General features: G+C 40.7%; 1 protein-coding gene across 1 annotated transcript; it reads right to left on the bottom strand.

Annotated features, from left to right (window-relative positions):
* Positions 1 to 21,110: 21,110 nt before the first annotated feature.
* LOC140802848 (uncharacterized) lies at positions 21,111 to 23,170 on the bottom strand. Its single transcript, XM_073158465.1, has 4 exons — positions 23,114 to 23,170; positions 22,330 to 22,856; positions 21,757 to 21,943; positions 21,111 to 21,488 (listed from the first exon to the last, which is right to left on the bottom strand). Exons 1-4 carry the CDS (start codon positions 23,168 to 23,170, stop codon positions 21,111 to 21,113), a joined length of 1,149 nt encoding a protein of 382 aa, XP_073014566.1.
* Between the last annotated feature and the right edge of the window lie 1,901 nt (positions 23,171 to 25,071).

Consider the following 25,071-nt stretch of genomic DNA (forward strand, 5'->3'; position numbering starts at 1 on the left):
TCACAAAGGCGTAAGGATTTTTCACTCTTCTCCAGAAGCTTTCTCTACGATTCTTGTCTTTTGTTTCTGAAGAATTGCAAGGATATACGTATATATATATCCTAATTGCATGTATATGCAACGTGTTAACTTTTCATACAATTCAGGCGGCGCTCGGGCGGTCAAAAACAACCGCCCGGGCGTCACATCTTCTGTCCAAGACGTGATTCTATTGAACTTTGGCGCTCGGGCGGTCATTTCTTACCGCTCGGGCGCCACTAGTTCTGTCAAAAAATTTGCACCCTTCATATATAATCTTATTTCGTGTCCCGATTAATTATTTCCTAATCATATCAATTATAAATCAATAATTACAAATTACCAGGATTAAATTCTCGGGTATTACATTTCTCCTCCCCTAAGATACGATTTCGTCCTCGAAATCACAGATAGTTAAATCATATCATTCAGAAGGAATGTAATCCACACTGAACAATTATTTACATCAATGAAATAATGCTGGGAATTCCTGTCTCATGTCAGATTCAGTCTCCCAAGTGGCTTCTTCCACGCCATGACGAGTCCATTGAACTTTCACAAGAGGAATCGTCTTTGTTCTGAGCTGTTTTTCTTTACGATCGATAATCCGGATCGGTTTCTCGACATAACTCAATGTCTCATCCAGCTCGGTCTCGTCTGGCGGAATAACATGAGAATAATTAGGGAGATATTTCCGCAGCATTGATACATGGAAAACATCATGTATCCCGGATAATGAAGGCGGCAAAGCGAGTCGATAGGCACGATCTCCTACCTTTTCGAGAATCTCATAAGAACCAACATATCTTGGAGACAATTTCCATTTCTTGCCAAATCTGACAACACCTCTGAAAGGAGAAATCTTCAGGAATACTCTGTCTCCTATCTCAAATACAAACGGTCTACGTCGAAGGTTGGCATATTTGGCTTGTCGGTCTTGGGCTGCCTTCATTTTCTTCTGAATCAATTTCACTTTCTCGGTCATATCTCTGATCATATCCGGTCCAGTCTCAGGAACTTCAGAGATATCATCCCAATAAAGAGGGGGATCTGCATTTCTTTCCGTACAACGCTTCAAATGGAGCCATTTCAATACTCGTCTGATAGCTGTTGTTGTACAAAAATTCACAAAGAGACAATGCATCTTGCCAATTAGTGCTAAAATCAAGTACTACAGCTCTCAACATATCTTCCAATGTCTGAATCGTCCGCTCTAACTGTCCATCAGTCTGAGGATGATATGCGGTACTCAGATGTAGTTTTGTACCTAGAGCTTGCTGCAAACTCTGCCAGAAGTGCGAAGTAAACCGAGGATCATGGTCTGAAACAATGGACTTCGGCACTCCATGTAATCTAACAACCTCTTTGACATAGATATCGGCCATCTGATCATATCTATACATCATTTTGTATGGAATAAAACATGTAGATTTGGTCAATCGATCAATTACGACCCAAATTGCATCATTACCTCGGGAGGATATTGGTAATTGTGTCACAAAATCCATGGAAATGTGATCCCATTTCCATTCAGGAATCGACAAACTCTGTAGCAGTCCTCCAGGTTTCTTCCTTTCAGCTTTCACTTGTTGGCAATTTAAACATTTGGATACAAATGTAGCAATGTCAGCTTTCATTTGTTTCCACCAATATCGTGTCTTCAAATCATTGTACATTTTCCTGCCATCAGGATGAATGCTAAAACGACTGTTGTGTACTTCTGTCAGTATTCGCTGTCTTAAATCCGAAACATTCGGCACAACCAAACGATTATTCACATACAAAATACCGTCACAAACTCGATACTCCGATTGATGACCAGTTCTGACAATTGCAATCAAATTCTGTATATTCTGATCACCCTTCTGTGCCTCTTTGATTCTCACTATCTATTGTGGTTCAGCTCGAATCATATATAATCTCAGAGGCTGACAATCTGTTTCAAAATCTAATCCTGAAAAACAGCAATCTTCAATCAAATTGGAAACTCCCATAGTCGATAAGGATAACGAACATACCTTTCGACTTAATGCATCTGCTGCTGCATTGGACTTCCCCGGATAGTATTTAATTTCACCATCAAAGTCTTTCAATAAATCCAGCCATCTTCGCTGTCTCATATTCAACTCTGATTGGGAAAAAAAATACTTTAAGCTCTTGTGATCAGAATATATCTCAAATTTCTCGCCGTACAGATAATGTCGCCATATCTTTAATGCAAAGAAAATGGCTGCCAATTCAAGAGCATGAATTGGGTAACGAGTTTCATGGGGTTTCAGCTGTCTTGAGGCAAAAGCAATCACATGCCCCCGCTGCATCAATACACAACCCAATCTTCGGTGAGATGAATCACAATAAACGACAAAGTCACTAGTACCTGAAGGAATCGTCAACACAGGCGCACTGGTCAATCTCTTTTTCAATTCCAGAAAACTGGATTCACATTCTTCTGACCAAATAAATGGAACATTTTTCTGAGTCAACTGTGTAATTGGTTTAGCAATACTCGAAAAATCTTTAATGAATCGTCGATAATATCCTGCCAAACCCATAAAGCTGCGAATCTCGGGTACTGATGTCGGTCTCGGCCAAGAAATCACTGCCTCAACCTTACTGGGATCAACAGATATTCCGTCTCCGGATATAATATGTCCCAGAAATATCACCTGTTTCAACCAAAACTCGTATTTCGACAGTTTAGCATATAATTTCTCCGCCCTTAAAATTCTCAACACAGTTCTTAAGTGTTCAGCATGCTCCATTACATTCTTTGAATAAATCAAGATATCATCAATGAATATGATAACAAAATCATCCAAATATTTCTGAAAGACGCGGTTCATCAATCCCATAAATACTGCCGGTGCATTCGTCAAACCAAATGGCATGACAATAAACTCATAATGTCCATACCTGGTTCTGAATGCTGTCTTTGGGATATCAGAGTCCCTGACTCTCAGTTGATGGTATCCAGATCTCAGATCGATCTTGGAATACACCAAAGAACCCTGCAACTGATCAAATAAATAATCAATACGAGGCAATGTATATTTATTCTTTACCGTTGCCTTGTTCAGTTGCCTGTAGTCGATACAAAGTCTCATCGACCCATCCTTCTTTCTCACGAACAGTACTGGAGCACCCCAAGGAGATACACTCGGTCTAATATATCCCTTGGCCAGTAAATCCTCCAACTGTTCTTTCAACTCTTTCAACTCGATCGGTGCCATCCTGTATGGAGCCCTCGAAATCGGAACTGTTCCTGTCATTAATTCAATGCTGAAGTCTATTTCTCAAATCGGAGGCAATCCAGGAATCTCATCTGGAAAGACATCAGCAAACTCACACACCACTAGCAAGTCTGCCAATGATGGGCTCGTCTTCAGTAAATCAACTGAATATACCAGGAATACATCCGCTCTTTTCTGCAATAGTCGAGTCATATTCATTGCAGATATCAAAGGAATTCGAGCTCGAGAACCCTTACCATAAAATTTCCACTCCTCTGCCATTTCAGGTCTGAATCGAACAATCTTGTGGAAACAATCAACTGTAGCTCGGTACTTGGTTAGCATATCGATACCGATAATACAATCAAAATCAGATAAGCCAAGCACAATACAGTCTAACTCAATAGTATGCCCATCGTACTGCAGTATACAAGATTTCACCGATATCAACATGTTCCTAACGGGGAAGAAACAGACACTACCGCAGACAATGACTCAATAGGTAATGCACGACTCAATGCAAACCTCTCAGAAATAAAAGTATGTGATGCACTAGTATCAATCAATACATATGCAGGATAACCAGAAATAAAACAGTTACCTGCAACTACATCGTCAGGTGCATCCTGTGCCTGCTCCTCATTCAATGCAAACACTCGGGCCTGCTGTCTTGGAGGTTGGCTCACTGTCTGGCTTCCTCCGGGCCTCTGCTGTGACTGAGTAGACGGTGCTGGCTGAAAAGAATGAACGGCAGATGGTCGTCTACCTGCCTGAGCCACTGATCCCGATGACTCAGCTGCCTGTGATCCCTGGGCACTCCTCTGGGGACACACTCGGGCAAAGTGTCCCTGCTGTCTACAGATACGACAGCTACCAACCACTCCTCGGCACTGCTCTGTGGAATGCCTCCCACCACAAGTGCTACAGTATGGTCCTGTATAACACTGGCCATGACTAATTTGTCTCGATCCGTTTGAACTGGACGAGCTAGTTCCCGATTTCTTGAATTGCTTCCCTCTAGCATTCAAGAAATCCTTCTTCCTGCTACCAATACCACTCTCGAATCTGGGAGGTGGTTGCTGTGGTGCCAGTACTGGAGGCACAAACAAAGCTTCTCTCTGTCTCAATAAACCGGCTTCGGCTCCTTTAGCTCAGTTCAGTGCGTCGGTAAAATTGTTCGGTCTTCCAGTGTTTACCAACGTAAATATTTCTGGATTTAGGCCATTTATGAACTGGTCCGCAACGGCCTCATCATGCTCAGCTACATGAGGAGCAAATCGGAGCAGTGTAGAGAACTTGGCCACATAGTCCTCAATGTTTAACTGGCCCTGTCTCAAGTTTGCAAATTCGGCTCCCTTGTCCTTCCTATACGACACCGGAAAGAACCTTTGATAAAATTCAGCTTTAAACACAGTCCAGGTAATGGCCGTACCTCGTTGCTCCAATTCCCGTTTCGTTGTAATCCACCAGTTTTTAGCAACGTCATGCAGTTGATGTCCTATCAGTTTCACCCTCTTCTCATCAGTATACTCCAACGATTCGAACATCATTTCAATATCGTCCAGCCAACTCTCACATTCCACGGAATTCTCCGTACCTTTCAAAGTCGGTGGATGGAAAGACTGAAATCTTTTCAACAATTTCTCCATTGGAGTGGCTGTAACGTCCATTGGAGGATTCGAGGTGCTACCCTGTTCTGGTATACGTCGGGGAGGCATATCTGAATATCAAAAAGGTTAGCAACCACATAATAAATATGTCTCAGCCCCTTTCTGATCATCCTATCTCTGATCAAGAATCGGTTCTGATCCGTACTCAATAATACAGATTACCATATCAAAATCAGATAATTCAGGTAAACATGTATTAAAGCAATAAGTCATGCTAGCAATCAAAAAGCAGGAAAGAAAATCTCAATCTACCCCGCTCACTAGCTCCTATCTCAATTTCAAGGATCTATCGCTCTGATACCACTTGTTGTGGGGACCCGGACGCTAATCAAGTTTTTAATCATCATTGGGACTAATTAATCGATTAGAAAACAGGGTCTAAAATTTTTTTCTTTTTAACATGCGGAACGTAGTGAAATCAAACTAATATACAACTCAGTATAAAATAAAGTACAAATCCTGTACCGTCTACAAATCAGTAAAACTAAGGTTCAACATCTACATATCAAGTGTCACAACCCTATATACATCAAAGTCTGAAGTCTCCACTCTATCACGATCTCTCCCCATCTCCTGGACCCTGGTCCTGTCCCACATGTTGTCATGTACACACACAAACAAGACAACAGCCGGATAATTCCGGTGAGAATATAATCCCAGTATAAATCAACGAAACATGCAATCATATAAACAAATATAAAGCATGTAACAGGTAACAGCAATATGTATCAAAATCTGAAACATAATCAATCACAGACTGTCGACCATGCTCGTAACTCTACAGTTCAGACTAGACTCAATCCTAGTCTAGGGATCCCAGTTTCCAAATGTGGTGTTCCTATATCGAATTCCGTAATAGAAGGAACAATGATTCTATTTACTCGATATAACCAAATATGGTGTTCCTATATCGAATTCCGTAATAGAAGAAATTCCAATTCTATTTACTCGATATAACCAAACATTCGGTGTCCTGACCTAACCGTCATGGACTATAGCTCTATCGCTAATATCCTATCTTGAGATATCGTGCAATGTGCCCGTGGCGATCCCGCCACTATCAGGCACTTCCGTCTACAATATTTCTATACTATCTTGTGACATCGTGCAATGTGCCCGTGGCAATCCCGCCACTATCAGGAACTTCTGTCACAAGATTACTCGTCTGATACCTGCTATCTATAATTCAAGAAAACAAGTACATCAGTCCAATCAATGCAAATATCAATGCAATAAAGTAAAGTATGTGATTTAGGGAAACTCAAGTTTAAACCGACTCAAGTCGATCTCCCAATACCACATTGACTTATACCTTTCTTTCGTCGGTTCCTGGTTCAGTCGAAGTCCTGAGTTCACGGTCTGTCTGGCAATGACAATATCAATAATCTCATGTCAATATACCTTTCAAATCAATAACAATCTGATCAATCTGGATTTAATTCAAAATCAACAGCATAACGGTACAATTTCAATATTCCCGTCAATACCATATCCCCAGATAACAGTTACAATCCATAACCCATATCCAATACAATCCGTAATCCAATCACAATTCAAATCTGTCCGGTATAACTCAATATACCCTAAATATTCATAACAATTCCATAATTAGTCTGTTTCTCAATCTGACTTCGATTCTATGATGTCTAACATGTCAAGAACATCATATATGAATCCTATTCAATTCTGACCATATCATAATTTCAAAGCATGTAAAAACGTAGCAAAACTTACGTCCAGTTGCAGCCTACGTCGATAGGATTACAGTATTGAAGTCAGATTCAAATTCTGACGGACGGATTTCTCACAAAGGCGTAAGGATTTTTCACTCTTCTCCAGAAGCTTTCTCTACGATTCTTGTCTTTTGTTTATGAAGAATTGCAAGGATATACGTATATATATCCTAATTGCATGTATATGCAACGTGTTAACTTTCATACAATTCAGGCGGCGCTCGGGCGGTCAAAAACAACCGCCCGGGCGCCACATCTTCTGTCCAAGACGTGATTCTATTGAACTTTGGCGCTCGGGCGGTCATTTCTTACCGCTCGGGCGCCACTAGTTCTGTCAAAAAATTTGCACCCTTCATATATAATCTTATTTCGTGTCCTGATTAATCCTTTCATAATCATATCAATTATAAATCAATAATTACAAATTACCAGGATTAAATTCTCGGGTATTACATCCAAGCCTTAACCACTCGTCCCCTCATGACCCTAACCACCTCGGACCACGCCCAGACCAAGCCCAGACCAACCACAAGCTCCCAACCGAAGTAACAACACCAGCTGCAGAAACAGCCGAGAACTCCTACCTTGACATGGGCTCCACGTTTCTACTGCTAGGACTAACCCAACCGACCCAGCCCCTGGTGCACTTACCTAGGACCCTAAGGACGCACCATGACCCAGCCCAGGCCCCCTGGACCGATCCCGTAAGCCTGCACAAGAACAGAACCATGCACGCTATATATTCCCTTGATTCTCGGATGGGAGTCCTTGCTGTCAAGGACTCCTCCCAGCCCCTTAGTTTGAGTCCTAGATTGGCTAGGACTCTTCCCTAGACTCCCTCACGACCTTGGCTAGCCCCTGGAACCAACCGAACCAAGCCCTAGCCGTGAAGAACCAAAAAAACAAACCATATACTCCTTGGCCTGCGATGGTGCTTCAGCTTGTGTTGTGGATCGTGTGTAGTGTTTTACGAGCTGTTTTTGGTGTCTAAATTCATCTAAAATGACGTCTAAGCATGTCCTGATCATGGCAGCCCCTTTAACACATATAAAACATGATTTTGGCAATTCAAAACACCAATTTAGGACCCCATGTACATGAAGTTACGAGATTTTTAACATGCTGCTACGTTTTTCAAAAAAATTCATGCATAAAACAAATAATATGATGTGTTGATGGTTTGAAAGAAAGAATAGGCGTGCCTTTGCGTTTTAAACGCACGAAAAACTGTTGCCGATTGCGAAGAGCGGAGCGGGAACCGTGGCTTGAACTCTCCTTGAGCTTCTACCGGAATTTTGATTCAATTTGTGTGTGTATGCCGTGTTCTAGGAGGAGTGTTTTCGGTGCCCACAATTCAAAAAGTGGCGTGCACCAAAGTGTAGGTTTAGGGTGAGTTTTATATATTAAATACTAATTAAACATTAGGCCTATTAAGTCAACAATTAAGGCCCATTAGTTTTAATTAAGATTTAATTAAAGTATTAAAATAATTTTGGTAAAAATAAGTTTGCGAATTTAATAGAAGGGTTGCCAAAAAGTTCGTATTTTTGTTGAAAAACCAACACCGATAAAATTTACGTCCCGGCGTATAAAATCACCTCAAAACCGCTTATTTTCAAAAAATATGAAAAAGCATCACCCATACTTTAAATAATTAAAAACAATTAACCAATAAAAACATTTTACGTTTTTCAGCCCTCGGTCTCCGTTCCTCGATCGCAACTTGAATATCCTTTAAAAATACGGTTTAATGCAATCATGTAGAAAAATATATTTTAAACATGCAAATATGCACAACATAATTAATTCATGCAATTAAAACATTTAATTAAAATACAAAGAATTTAATAACTCAAATGCATGTGGTTTTTGTGGACCTTTAAATTTTCGGGGCGTTACAATTGATGTCCTGGTTAGTATGATTAAACGTCAAGTCCCGAGTGATCTAGAATGTCATAAGCTATTTATGCACTTCGGTGGTGAGCTCCTACGTCTAAGTTATGCAAGTTAAGTGTTGAAATTCATGTTAGCGTGCAGCAGAGGCCCCAAATGAAATCCAACGAATCCCTCAACGCCAAGTAAGTATGTTGACGTGCAAGAAAATATTTTATTTTTGAGGTATGCTAAATGTCTTGTGGCCAAATTATGAATGGGTTTGGAAGTCGGTGAACGTGGCCGAGGACCTCTTCACCCCGTTAAATTATGAACGTGTTAGATCGTGGTTGGAAAGCGTTAAATCATGAACGGGGACCAACCAGCCCGTTAAATCATGAACGGGGATCTCATGTACGTGGCAGTGGATACGTCTCTGTCAGCCCAGTACTGTGGTTTGTCTGATCAGGCATTTATTATATATGGGTCACTTGCTTTGAAACATGCCTCTACGCAAAAATGAAGTCATGTATGTTTAAGTATGATCAAGTATGTAAGCATGTTTATGAAAGCTTTTAAGTTATGGCACCTCTATGTATGCATGCAAGTTCAAGCTCATTTCAAATCCAAGCTTCAAGTATGTATGTTCTATTTTAAAGTTGCATGTGATTTTATTACGTATTACTTGCTATTCTCAGTTTATACGTGTTGAGTCTTTAGACTCACTAGACTTGATCGATGCAGGTGAGGATGTCTATGAGGAGACAGGAGTTGGGGACCAAGGAGCAGGCTTGGACTGAGCGGGAGGCTAGACCCGAGGACCGCCCATGCCGTTTTAATATTTTTATGCAAGTTTAAAATACTCTGATTATATATTTGACGCGAGGCGCTTTGAGAAAGCGTTTCTTTTAACAAGATTTTTATTGGTGAATGGATTATGTAGTGACAACTGTATTGATTTTATTTTCGTATTCAAGAAAATTTTTAATTTTTCTGCACATTTTAAGTAGGTACAAGTACAGTTCGTTACAGTTAGTATCAGAGCCAGGTTCTTGTAAAGGGTTATGCCTACTGCCAGTCGCAAGAAGCTCACGAGGTCACACCTCAAGTTTGTAAGTTTTAAAGTTTTGAATTTATGTAGTGAGCATTAAGTTCTGATTTCAGCATGTGCATATTTCAAAGTTATAGTACGTGCATCTTATGTCACTAATATCATGTTCATGTATACTGGGTTTACGTGTTGGGTAATTGTTGGAACAGAAGGCCTCCTAGACGTGCAGTTGACCGAGAAGCCAGGGAAGAGGACAGAGAGGCCCGAAATGAGGAGAAGGCCAATCCTCCACCTCCACCTCCAGATATGCAGGCACAGATGCTTGTAGGTATGACGCAGTTCTTCGTGCAATTTTCGGGGAACCAAGCTACAACAGCGGGTGTGGGGGCAAGACCCCAACCAGAAGCAGTGTATGAGAGGTTTAGGAGGATGAGTCCAAAGGAGTTCTCGAGTACCACCGACCCGATGATAGCAGAAGGATGGGTCAAATCTATCGAGGTAATATTCGACTTTATGGAACTGACGGATGCAGATAGATTCACGTGCGCCACGTTCTTTCTGTCAAGGGACGCTAGATTATGGTGGGAGAGCGCATCGGTGGCAGTGAATTTGCAGACTTTGTCATGGACAGAATTCAAGGAAGTGTTTTTCGCCAAGTACTTCACTGAGGAAGTACGCTCCCGCCAGACCAGGGAGTTTATGACACTGAGGCAGGGGGACAGCAGTGTTGCAGAGTTTGTGAAGAGGTTTGAGAGGGGATGTTACTTCGTACCCCTCATTTCGAATGATGCCCAAGCAAAGCTGAGGCATTTTATGGATGGTTTGCTGCCGATCTTGCGCCATGATGTGAGGGTAGCTGGCTCCACTTCTTATGCCGTATCTAGGGCTTTGGCGGCAGAACAAGACCAGCGGGACATTGAGGCAGACCGGCAGGGCAAGAGACCCTATCAGGCTCCACCGCATCAGCCACAGCATCAGAGGCCTCAGTTCAAGAAACCTTACCAGGGGCAACCAGGTAAGAAAACCTATCAGGGACCGCCGAAAGGCAAGGGTCCTATCTAGCAGCAGGGGGCGCTTCAGAGGCCCGGTAATTTCCCAGTGTGTCAGAAACACAATCGCCAGCATCCCGGTCAGTGCTCATGGGGATCCGGGAAATGTTTTAAATGTGGAGCTATGGACCACATGTTGAAAGAGTGCCCACAGTGGAAGCAGCCGACTCAGAGCAGAGTATTCGCCATGCATGCACAGGAGGCGAATCCAGACATGACTTTGCTGACCGGTAAACTTTCCTACCAAAGTTCAGTATTATCTTGCCTTGCATGTGGATTTTATTTGGGATTATTAGTGTGCTAGTATTAGTTTTGAATAACTTGGGATATTGGGCTCTTCTATGCTTAAGATTTATGTTAGTAATTTTGGGATATAAGTTAGTTGTTGTGCTAACGCGTCTCAGAGAATATTTTCATTAGGATATTAGCCACAACGACACTGATAGATTCATGAGCTACTCATTCCTTTATCTCTGAGACTTTTTCTTATCATCTGGACATCAAGTCCATTGGCCTAGATATAAATTTTTCGGTGACAGTCCCATCCGGGGAAGAGCTGTTAGCAACTAGCGTGATCAGGGATATCGATTTGGAACTGCAGAGCCATCTAGTATATGCAGATTTGATTCTACTGCCGATGCCAGAGTTCGACATTATTTTAGGAATGGACTGGCTGACGAGGAACAGAGTTCTGATTGATTTTCAGAAGAGGTCAGTATTGGTTAGACCGCCGGGCATGGAGCAGTTCATATTTGAGCCAGCCAGATGGAGAAGTTTCCCTCACATGATCTCTTGCATGCAGGCCTGGAGACTTATTTCTAAGGGGTGTCAGGCCTTCTTGGCCAGCATTATTTCTGCACCTGACATACCCACCCCGTCCTTATCAGAGGTGTCAGTAGTAAGAGAATTCCCAGACGTTTTCCCAGACGATGTTTCAGGTCTTCCACCCGAGAGAGAGGTGGAGTTTGCTATTGATCTCATGCTAGGCACAGTGCCAATCTCTAAGGCGCCGTACCGATTAGCTCCAGCTGAAATGTTAGAGCTCAAGCTGCAGATCCATGAGCTTCTCGACAAGGGATTTATCCGCCCTAGTTTCTCACCGTGGGGCGCACCAGTGCTCTTTGTAAAGAAGAAGGATGAGAGCATGAGGCTGTGCATCGATTACCGTGAGTTGAACAAGGTAACGATCAAGAACAAGTACCCAGTTCCTAGAAACGAAGACTTGTTTGATCAGTTGCAGGGAGCCACAATGTTCTCTAAGATAGATCTTAAATCAGGGTATCACCAGCTGAAGGTGAAGGATGCAGATGTTCACAAGACGGCCTTCAGAACCAGGTATGGGCATTACGAGTTCTTATTAATGCCATTTGGATTGACGAATGCTCCAGCAATTTTCATGGACCTCATTAATCGAGTATTTCAGCCGTTCCTTGACCAGTTCGTCATAGTATTCATTGACGATATTCTTATTTACTCGAAGAGCCATGAGGAGCCAGCATTTGAGGACAGTGTCGCAGGTTTTGCAGAGTCGCAAGTTATTTGCGAAGTTCAGTAAGTGCGAGTTTTGGTTGCAGAAAGTAGCGTTTTTGGGGCATATAGTGTCTAGAAGTGGCATTGAAGTGGATCCAGCAAAGGTAGCAGCCGTTAAGGAATGGGTCGAGCCAAAGAATGCATCAGAGATCTGCAGTTTTCTGGGTTTAGCCGGTTACTACCGTAAGTTTATTCGGGGATTTTCGTCCATAGCAGTGCCACTCACTTCACTGACCAAGAAGAATGCTAAATTCGTGTGGAGTGATGAATGTCAGAAGAGCTTCGATACTTTGAAGTAAGCTCTTATTTCGGCGCCAGTGCTAGCCATGCCAACAGGGCATGGTGAATTTGTGCTTTATACCGATGCATCTAAGCTCGGATTAGGAGCAGTGTTGATGCAGCAAGGTCGGGTTATAGCTTATGCTTCCAGGCAGTTGAAGGTGCATGAGAAGAACTATCCGACGCATGATTATGTATTAGCCGCAGTCGTCTTTGCGTTGAAGATTTGGAGACACTACTTGTATGGCGAAAAGTGTCAGATTTTCACTGACCACAAAAGTCTGAAGTATTTCTTCATGCAGAAGGAACTAAACATGAGACAGAGACGGTGGTTGGAACTGGTGAAGGACTATGATTGCGAGATTAGCTACCATCCGGGAAAAGCTAATGTTGTGGCGGATGCCTTGAGCAGGAAAATTGCAGTCATAGCTCAGTTATCAGTGCAAAGACCTCTTCAGTATGAGATTCAGAGGTTTTGTTTGGAAGTTTATCGTGAGGGCAGAACACCAAGGCTGTCTAATCTGACAGTACAGTCTTCTCTGCTAGACCGTATACGGACAGGTCAGTCTTCAGATGAGCAATTACTGAAATGGAGACAGAAAGACGAAGCCAATGGCAGTGTTCTTTACACAGTGGCGGATGGAATTGTGAGATACAGAGACAGAATGTGGGTGCCTAGTGTTGACTCGATCATATAGAATATTCTGTCAGAGGCGCATGCATCTCCGTATCCTATTCACCCAGGGGGTACCAAGATGTATAAGGACCTACAGATTTCTGTATTGGTGTCCAGGGATGAAGAGAGACATCCGCAAGTTTGTGTCTGAATGCCTCACTTGTCAGCAGGTGAAGGCAGAGCATCAGAGGCCAGCAGGATTGGTTAAGCCACTTCCCATCCCAGACTGGAAATGGGAGAACATCACGATGGACTTCGTCGTTGGATTGCCTAGATCAGTCAGAGGCTTTAATGCCATTTGGGTTATTGTGGATCGACTCACGAAGTCAGCGTACTTTTTGCCAGTGAAGACGACTTTCTCCATGACGCAGTATGCAGAGCTTTATATCAGGGAGATAGTCCGTTTACATGGGTTCCCAGATTCGATTGTGTCCAACAGGGACCGGAATTTTACGTCGTCCTTCTGGAAGAGCTTACATACAGCCATGGGGACAAAATTGCTGTTTAGTACAGCTTTTCACCCGCAGACAGATGGCCAGTCTGAGAAAACTTTCAAGGTGAAAAATGTAGAACTTTTTTATACCTTCGATTTGATATAAAATTCTAAATTTTTTGACGAAAATTGAGTGAGTTATGACGCTTTTCGTGGGACTGCTCAAACTGCATTTTCAGAAAATTTTGTATTGATATGTTCTCGAGATTTTGTTGTTGCAGGCTTCGTTGGGGATTGGCGGGTGATCGTTGCTACATATAGGTATATTGATAATGATGTTGGGATGGTCTTTGACATTTTGCTTCGCGTCGTTAGGCACATTAGAGATCGAGTAGTCGTAAAACTATTTTGTTGTATCAAAATTTAAGTTGTGAGTTTATGGTGTTGCGTGGGATGCGTCGTCCCTTGGATATGTTTGGGACATCTGTGGAGTCAATTCAGTGCCATAGCGTCCTAGGATGGGTCTCGAGGCATTTTTCACCATTTGTGTTATCGAATTCGAAGAGTATAAGCTTTTAAGTCACGGAGTCCAGTTTACTCGGCGCCCGAGCGGTAACTTTCCGCCGCCCGAGCGCTATCCTTCCTGTTCGAATGTTTTTTCCCATAACCTCGGCGCTCGAGCGGAAGTTTATTACCGCCCGAGCGCGGACCCTGGCGCCCGAGCGGTATAGTTCCACCGCCCGAGCGCCACCCCTTCTGTCCAAATAATCTGTTCTTTCTTCTTTTCAAATTCTAATAGTGAGTTCATGTCTTTTATGGTTGAGAAATGTTCACACGGCATCTTAGAGTTTGTTTCGGGGTTTGATGTCCTAGTTAGTATGATTAAACGAGGTCAAGTCCCGAGTGACCTAGAATGTCATAAGCTATTTATGCACTTCGGTGGTGAGCTCGAGTACCTACGTCTAAGTTATGCAAGTTAAGTTTTGAAATTAATGTTAGCGTGCAGCAGCGGCCCCAAATGAAATCCAACGAATCTCTCAACGCCAAGTAAGTATGTTGACGTGCAAGAAAATATTTTATTTTTGAGGTATGCTAAATGTCTTGTGACCAAATTATGAATGGGTTTGGAAGTCGGTGAACGTGGCCGAAGACCTCTCCATTAAATCATGAACGGGGATCTCATGTATGTGGCAGTAGATACGTCCTTGTCAGCCCAGTACTGTGGTTTGTCTGATCAGGCGTTTATTATGTGGGTCACTTGCTTTGAAACATGCCTCTACGCAAAAATGAAGTCATGTATGTTTAAGTATGATCAAGTATGTAAGCATGTTTATGAAAGCTTTTAAGTTATGGCACGTCTATGTATGTATGCAAGTTCAAGCTCATTTCAAATCCAAACTTCAAGTATGTATGTTCTATTTTAAAGTTGCATGCGATTTTATTACGTATTACTTGCTATTCTAAGTTTATACGTGTTGAGTCTTTAGACTCACTAGACTTGATCGATGCAGGTGAGGATGTCTATGAGGAGACAGGAGGTGGAGACCAAGGAGCAGGCTTGGACTGAGCGGGAGGCTAGACCCGAGGACCGCCCACGCTGTTTTAATATTTTTATGCAAGTTTAAAATACTCTGATTTTATGTTTGACGCAAGGCGCTTTGAGCAAGCGTTTCTTTTAACAAGATTTTTATTGGTGAATGGATGATGTAGTAACGACCGTATTGATTTTATTTTCGTATTCAAGAAAATTTGTAATTTTTCCGCAAATTTTAAGTAGTACAAGTACGGTTCGTTACAATACATGTGTTGTCTGATCGAGCAAAACTCGCAATTTGAAATCCTCGGTAAAAAAAACAATAAAATTCAAGCTCGATATAATCACAAGTGCACGATGTTAAATAATAATATAATGTATAACAGGAGTACGAGTATTGTTCCTCCAGAGAATGTATTTCACAATTATTATTTCTAATTATTAAACTTTTAGCATCGATGATTTGAATGATTACTGACTACCAGAATGACTAGATGAACAATTACTAAATGCTTCAAGGATTTGATGATGAAATGAGCAAACTAAGACAATTAATTAAGGATTTCATGACAAATGAAATTGTTGAGAATATCGGTTCACCTACCTCTCGTTAATTTAATTAATTCGATTCGACAATGATCTACGCTTTTAACAGGAATTACTAACCAGTCAAACCCTCTCGAGCTATGACAAACTAATTCAACACAGTGAAGTAATTAAATCTATTTGATTATTTATCAAAGGTGAATTGCACGTCGCTCTATGAAATCCCTTAGTTTTCTTCTTATAGGACTATGACTATCAACGTGTATCCGATTTCATATCTCTATATAAATTGTAATCCACGGACTATGATAATCGTTCTTATCACAGCTTATTCTCTCGAACTCAATCGCAATATGAGATGATTAATAAAGTTAGCTACTCTTTACTAATACAATGAAAAACAATAGTATAATCAAGAATAAATCAAAAGTCGAGAGTTAAATTAACTAAGCACGGTGTCGGGGTAGGATCCCATTAAATCCCAACAAATATGAAAAGTTAGCTCCTAAAATTCATGATAAAAATATGCAAAACAATGTTTAAACCAGAAGTTCTAAACTATAAATACTAGACTTGGAAAAAACACGAAGAACGATGCTCGGAAATTTTGAAATTCTTTAACTCCAAGCTTTTCCTCTCCTCCAAGATTCAATGGCAGCTAAAAAGTCCTTTTTTTCCTTGCTTTAATTCACCCATATGCCCTTTTCCAGCCTAACTTCTTAATCCTCGGCCTGATGGAAAGAAATCACGTGCACAAAAATTTTCCAAATATGAACCCTGCTCGAGCGGTAAGATTTTATTGCCCGAGCGCCAACCCCTCTGTCTCTCTTCTCTCAAAGAACACAGATCACGCACGAGTGGTAATATTATACCACCCGAGCGACAACTTTTTTGTCTCTAAGCTAGGAAATAGCTTCTCGCGCTCGAGCGGTAAGATCCTACCACCCGAGCATCAATCTTTCTTCCAAATTCTCATCCTTTTCTTCTAGCTTTTATACTTTCCCCACTATTTCAGTTTCCCGGCCATTTGGCCTGAAAATTCATCAGATACGAGTGAGCCATGATAATATGCATATAATATTTCTAAAATGAACAAAATGTGGATGAAATGCACACACACACACACAATGCAAACACATACAAAACTAATGCAATAAAACACGTAAAAATGATACATATCAACCCCTCATACTGACATTTTGCTTGTCCTCTAGTAAAATAGGTTATAGACCATGACAATGAGATGAAACAAGACAACAAATGAAGTAAAAATACTGAAACAACCAACTCGATGGTGCAACAAGCTTGTGTCTCATGTCTCTCTGGGTCTTTGATATACATCTCATCAGTCACATCACAACATTCATTCACACCCCTTTAAATCACCATATCACAGTTTTACTTGAATATAAACGTACGCATGTATGCGGTATGTGGGTTCTAATACCTTGTACTTGAAATAAATTAATTCTCAAATCATGTGAGTTACCAAATAAACAATTCAATGCTAGTTTTTCACTCTCCTGAGTTCCATTTCTATTCGTGACCAACCAGTAAACACAATGCAATAGAATTTCATGGTTGTACAATAATGTTTAGACATGTATTGTCAAAATGTGTTCAAGTGGTCCAAAACGATTGGGAGTACACCGATCATTTTCATTATGCATTTGTCAGAATTTTTATCTGACATTCCTAAACTCCATACATCTCCACCTTTCCAGCCTAGGGTTGGAATTATATTCCTATTTTGGCTCACCTAACCTTACATCTCCTTTTGTTTTTCTCTTTTGTTTGTTTTTTTTTTTTGAATAAGTGCATAATTTTCTTATGTGTACTCCCTAGGATCTGAATATATGACATGTAAATTCATTCGGCCCAAGAAGTATTTTTCAGGTTCTATGAACAATTGAGAAAAAGATTATTTCAGGTTCACAAAGGCTTTCTACTTGAGTTCATGCTACCGGTTATTCACTCATTTCCACAGACATTCATTTAAATTCTACTCACATCTTATGTCTCTCCAGTTTCCCCCACAAATTTTTAAACTCAACTATCATTCATAAAACTACTGAAACCCACTATATGTGCATAAGAAAATTCAATATTCAAGCCAAAATTCACGCTTTTACCAAACGGGGTATCAATAACGAGTGACAAGACCAATAAACCCGTAAGTCATCAATCAAAATAATCATCAGCCAACAACATTATTGCTTCACCATCAATTGACTACATGCACTAAACACAACTGTTTGACCCCTGTCCCCCTCATACTAAGAGTATGCAATGTTCCCATTGAAACAAATGGTTTAAACAAACACAAACTAAATACAGATGCATAACACAGAAACTAATGCAATCCATATGACATAGTGAAACAAGAATGACAAAAACATAATGAAACAGAAAATAAAAAAGAGAGTGGGAAACAATAAACTCCCCTGATCAAGGCTCATCCTCCTCATGTTCAGACTGTGGTACCCTAGATTTATCTTGTGTTGCTAATAGTCATATTGGAACTGGAACGAGAAAATGAACGACGGCGGTGGTGGTATGGCTGCTGGGTCAGCGCCCACTTGGATGAGCATGGTGCACATCAGAGACTCCACGTAGGCAAAATGGTCATTGAAGTTTCGCATTGACGCAGTCCTGATGTGAAATGAAAGCAAGAGACTCATCCATCTTATCATTTTGAGACCGCCTTCAGGGCTGTGGCTGCGGTCGTCGCGGTGAATTTGTGCCCGATCCACCCTCATCCCTCTCACGAGTGGGGAAATAAAATCCGCTTTGCACTCTTTTTTTGTAGGTCCTCCACACAAATGGTTTTCATCGGCTGTAGCCATTCCTCATCATCATGGAAAACAACTCCCGCTCTTGCACACAGCTCAAAGATAATAGTGGGGAAATACAAACCAATGTGGTTGTTTTGAATACTCACTTGAATCTGAGAGTTGATGAGTTTCCCCAAATTTAAGTCGTAACCCTCGATTAAAGCAAAAAGTATAACCGCCCTCTTTTTGCACATCGCTCTTATGTGAAACTAGCATCATACATCTTGACAAAAATTAATACCATAGGGCATTGTTGGCCTTCAAATATTTTTCATCGAAGCAACTCGGAGGCCCCCCTAATGGTTTCTAAATCTCTCCCGGATGACACAGTGTCTCGAGAATAATGGTAAAATCAGGAGCAGCTACCAATGCCTCAAATGAGAAATCATCTACCTCAACAGCATGTTAGTGGTGACAGATTCAAATGATACAAGTTTACCTCGAACGTAAGCTTTTCCATATGTCCTTTATGTCGCATTTGCGTAAAATTCCCTCACAAGAGACAAAATAGCCGCCTTGGGTTGGTTTCCAAAATTCTCCCATCCCTTCTGAATCAAAACCACAACAGGTCCTAGATGTCTATCCTCTATCTGACTACGAAAACCCCTTTCAGCTATCGGGTTTTGATGGAGTTTAGCATGATCATATCGTAATCATGAGGCTTCATTCACAAAATTAATTCTAGCAAATGACGAAGATGAGGAAGAACCGAGAGTACCTTTGATGGTGATCAGATATGGTTTGGCGGTGCCAGAGAGTGAGAGTTGTCGCCGGAATATGGTGTAATTCATAGTAGAATTCAAGCCAAACCTTCGAGTAATGAGGGCACCATCTACTGAAGCCCGATTGGAGCGATTCAATTGTAAAAAAGAGGGAAGCGAGATTAGAATAGGGTTTGGGGAAAAGGTTTCACACACAAAATGAGAAAGAGGAAGGGGAAGAATCGTATTTACAGGGAGTCGCTCGAGCGGTAAGATTATTCCGCCCGAGCGCCAACTATTCTGTCAAATTGTGTTGTGAATTGGTGTTGGCGCTCGAGCGGTAAAGTTGTACCTCTCGGTCACGAACACGAAAATTAATATATTTTTTTTTCAAAATAAAGTAAAAAACTCAAAACTCAAATTAATAAAAATGAGATTAGGAAGGGAGAAAAATTAGTTCTCAAGTTATAGTCTACAGCTAGATTGTATGCCCCTGTCAGTTCCGATTTTCTTGAAATCAAGTGATTCCAATTTGTGGCTCCACCGTGCCACCCAAGTAGTGTTTCAATCTTTGGGCATTGAATGTGAAATGTTCATTCTTCCCATCTTTCAAAGTTATGACTCCCGAGGAGAACATCTTGGTAATCATGTATGGTCTAGTCCACCTTGATTAGAGTTTGCCAGGAAACAGATGCAACTTGGAGTTGTACAACATTACTACTTCACCTTCTTTGAATTATTTTGGCGTGATGCGCTTGTCGTGTACTTGCTTTGTACACTCTTTGTAGGCCAACGCCAGGTCATAGGCTTGACCTCTGAATTCATCTAATTGGTCCAATTGAAGCAACCTGTGTTCACCTGCAAGAGAAAAATTAAAGTTCAGCGCTTTAGTTGCCTAATAAGCTTTATGCTCTAACTCTACAAGTAATTGACAAGCTTTACCAAAAAGCAGCCTATAAGGTGTAGTGCCTACAGGAGTCTTAAAAGCAGTTCTATACGCCCAAAGATCGTCATCTAACCTCAAAGACCAATCTTTTCGATGATACGCCCAAAGATCGTCATTTAACCTCAAAGAACAATCTTTTCGATTCACTTTCACAAATTTCTCCAAAATTCTCTTGATCTCGTGATTTGACACCTCAACTTGACCACTTGTTTGGGGGTAATAGGGAGTAGAGATCTTATAAGTGACACCATATTTGTCCAAAAGTTTTTCATACATCTTCTTGGAAAAATGGGTGTCATCATCACTAATAATTGCTCGTGGTGCTCTAAATCTATTAAAAATAGTTTTCTTCAAATATATCAGTACCACTTGAGCATCATTAGTGTATATGATTCCGCTTCCACCTATTTGGAGACATATTCAACCGCAACCAAAATGTATTTTTTTTAAATATGTTGGAAACTGTACCATTAAATCTATCCGACAAACATCAAAAATCTCACACTCAATAATATTATTCAAATGCATCTCATGGCAGTTAGAAATGTTACGCGTGCGTTGGCATCTATCACAAGAGAGGACAAATGAATGTACATCTTTGACAAGAGTTGGCCAATAAAAACCACATTCGAGTACCTTGATGTCGTTCGTGTTGGTCCACAATGACCTTCTACCTCGCGGTCATGGCAGTGACTAAGAATCTGCCCCATCTCTTCTTCCGCCACACATCTCCTTACATTTGCACAAATTTTGAACAAGAATGGTTTCTCCCAAAAATAATATTTCACGTCCAAAAAGAATTTTTTCCTTTGGTGAAATTTTAGATTTGGGGGGAGTGAGCACGTAACAAGAAAATTAGCGAAATCTGCATATCATGGACATTCTTTCATCACTAACAATTGTTCATCAAGAAACCAATCATCTATCTCGTCATTTGCACATTCTTTGCTAATATGCTCAAGCCAAGAAAGATGATCAGCTACCAGGGTCTCTACACTCTTTTTATTTTTATTTCAAGGTCAAATTCTTGATGAAGTAAAATCCACCTAAGCAATCGTGGTTTGGCCTCTTTCTTAGAAGCAAGCACTTGAGTCCAGAATGATCAGTAAAAACAATGACTTTTGACAAAATAATGTATGAATGGAACTTATCAAGAGCAAATACCACTTCAATTAATTCACTCTCAGTTGTTGCATAATTCAATCGCGCTTCATCTAAAGTCTTACTTGCATAGTATATGGTGTGAAGTACCTTGTTCCTCCTTTGGCCTAGAACAGCACCAACAACAGTATCACTAGCATCGAACATTACCTCAAAGGGCAGGTCCCAGTTAGGTGCCACCAAAATAGGAGCTGTCACCAAATGATCCTTTAAGTTATCATATGCCTGAAAACAATCAGAATTGAAATCAAATGGCGTATCTTTCATAATTAGAGAAGACATGATTAGCAATTTTAGAAAAATCTTTAATGAAACGCCGGTAAAAATTGGTGTGCCCTAGAAAACTTATAACTCCGTTTATTGAGGCTGGTGGTGGTAGATTCTTGATGATTTCCACTTTTGCCTTATCTACCTCAATCCCTTGTTCAGAAATCTTGTGTCCTAGCACAATCTCTTCTTGTACCATGAAATTGCACTTCTACCAATTCAGCACCAGGTTTGTCTCTTTGTACCTCATCAATACCAAGTTGAGATTCTGCAAACACTCATCAAACGTTGCACCGAAAATAGAGAAGTCATACATAAATTTCACAAGAAAAGTTTCAATCATATCATAGAATATAGCAGTCATGCATCGTTGAAAAGTGGCAAGAGCATTACAAAGACCAAATGACATATGTCTGAAAGCAAAATTGCCATAAGGACAAGTGAATGTGGCTTTCTATTGGTCCTCAGGTGTAATAGTGATATGATTGTACCCCGAATACCCATTTAGGAATGTGTAAAATTCATGACCTGCTAGTCTTTCTAACATCTGATCAATAAAGGGAAGGGGAAAATAGTCTTTACGGGTAGTATCATTCAACTTTCTATAGTCAATGCACACTCTTCACCTCATAACAGTCCTAGTGGGAATAAATTCATTTTCTCAATAGTGATCACAGTAATCACACCTTTCTTAGTTAAACATTGAACAGGATTTACCCATGAATTATCAGAAATAGGATAAATAATACGTGCATCAAGAAATTTGATCGAATCGGAGTTTCCTTAGGTAGCCACCGACCTACAGTTATCCTTAAACTTCCGTGCTTGGTGGAGAAGAAGCGAACAAAGGTACGCTCGATTGTCTTTCATTTTTGGGTTGAGTATCCTCCAAATTTGCACGAGGGGCGAATACTTCTCTTCCATCAGGATTTTGTGCATGAAGATTGATGAATTTATTCCCTTGATGTGTGCCACCTTCCAGGCAAACGCCCTCTTGTGTTCTTTAAGGACATTCAGCAGTTTGTCATCCATTGCATCTGTCAAAACAACATAAATAATGACAGGTAATTTGTTATTCTCATCTAAGTACATATACTTTAGGTGTGGAGGCAGTGATTTGAGCTCAAGTGTCGGTGGTTCCTCAATGCTTGACTTCTGCGGGGTCAAGTCTCTTCGATCCCCCAAATATTCCAATTTCATCCTTACTGGCTTCTTCTGTGGATGGTTGGCTTTAAAGTATGCTACTATTTCATATTTCTCTTCATGCAGTTCATCGTCCTTCAATTCAGTGGTGAGAGTGGCTTCCAAGGGATCCTTCATAGCTTCCTGCACAAAATTACACACAAGTGAATCCAAAAAATCAACTCTAAAACAATCATTAGTGCGCAACGTGTGCTTAAAAGTGTTAAAAACATCAAAAGTGATTTCCTCCTCTTTTACTCTCAATCTCAACTTCCCTTCTTGGACATCTATCCAGTTGCAAGGAACGGTCTCCCTAGAATTAAAGGCATCTCCATATCCTCCTCCGTATCAAGCACTATAAAATCTGTAGGAATTATAAAGTTGTCCACTTTCACACATACATCCTCTATGAATCCTCGTGGATACTTGACAGATCTGTCTGCTAGCTGCAAAGACATCCTTGTTGGCTTAGACTGAGACTTCTGCTTATTTTAAAATTCTACTGAACATTTTTTTAAAAAAATGCAATGGACGAAACCATGCCTACAAATTCCAAAAAAAAATTGAAACATTCATTCTATAAAATCATCCCACTGCCGAATAAAGTAACTGCAGTTAAAATTATGAAAATAACAACCCACCTAAACATTTGCCATTTAGATAATAAAACAAAAAGCATACTAAAAGCTGTCAAAACCCTCAACACAATAATATCGTCAACCATTTAAAAAGTTTCTTAAATGTTTTCCCATAAAATCATATATTTTCGGAAAAATACAAGGTCCTCAGGTTCGCGTGCGCACAACCAACTCCGCATACTCAGTCCTCGGCACCTCCAGTCTCCTCATCAATGTGCTCACATGCATCATTCATACCTAGTGAGTCTAAAGGCTCAACACTCCTGTAACGTTAATAACAAGTACATATACATAATATACAACAGTGAAAAATACTGTAATCAACATACATTTAATGATCTTAAAAGCATAAACGTAAATCTGTCATATAATATCATAACGTGTCAAAACATTTCTCATCATATCATCATATACATATATATTTCCTTAAATTGAATTCAGTTCATTAGTTGTGACTTCCGTATCAGCTTTTTCATATCAGCGCTATTCGATGGATCCTAGTTTTAACATCACCATGGAACACGGCGGCGAGGACATCAGCGACAGCATTACCCATCCACTGAGCCTTGGCCTCAGCTCATAATATCTCATATAATCGTATTAATTACAACCAACTCTCATCCTTCAAAAAAAATGTGTCATCATATTCATACTTAATAAAATCATGCGTATACGTAAAATTTTCCTTAAAACCAAGTATGCAACGTATTTTCATATCTAAGCAAACACTCATATACATGATACATAAACATTTAAAAACACGCTAAATTTGTGATCAGGGAGCTGTCAGGACTCAAAACTCGACTAGCATGCAAAATGACCATTTTGCCCATGAGAACCCAAAATGACTATTTTACCCCTGGACCTCAAAATTTCAACCCGAAGCTTACCAAACTCCTTAAAACATCCCAAAAATAATCAAAAGTATTTCTTGGATGCAAACTTGAGCTCATTTCAAAACTTACTTGATTCTTTTTAAAACTTGGACCGAGATCCTGGTTTTAACTCGAATCAATCTGAATTTCAACCAAACTTTTCCCAACTTGAAATATGACTTAATTCTACATGTACAGCCTAAAAACAACTTATTCCAGCCTACTTATAACCCACTAAACGACCCCGAAACATTGCTGGAATTTTACTACACGAGCTAACTCAAGACCTTAGTGCACCAAGCATATCACACATTCGATCATATCACAAGACCACACGGACCAGCACCTAAACAGCTATACTGGGACCGTGTTTGAACCCAAGAGACTCCCCTGGACTGATCCTACTGCCCAAAAAGTCAGCCCCGTGCACTACCCTAGAAGCCGTGCCGCACAAGCTATCGAACCCTCCCTTGATCTAATCCCTCGGCCGACCATTAGACTACTACCAGCCGTTCCTGACCCTTCCAGACTTGTCACGTAGCATAGAGGGTCGGATCCTTGGCTGTAAACAAGCCATGCATGACCATGCAACCCCAAACCTCCGATCTCGCCAAACCCAAGCCCTCGTACACTAAGCAACGATCGACCCTCAATGATTTCAACTCTTAGCCAAATCCAGCTCGTGCTACCTTAGTTCATGACGTTATCAATCCCTTAGCAAATGGAATTGGCAGGCCCTCGCACAAGATCAAGAATACGTGAGTTGCATGCAAGATAACGCATTTACGTGTCAAAAAATTTACGAGAACGATGCTAAATGAGGGACCAACTAAAATTCATGCAAAA

This window comes from Primulina eburnea, chromosome 10, assembly GCF_022965805.1.
Source record: "Primulina eburnea isolate SZY01 chromosome 10, ASM2296580v1, whole genome shotgun sequence".
NCBI classification, from domain to species: Eukaryota; Viridiplantae; Streptophyta; class Magnoliopsida; order Lamiales; family Gesneriaceae; genus Primulina; species Primulina eburnea.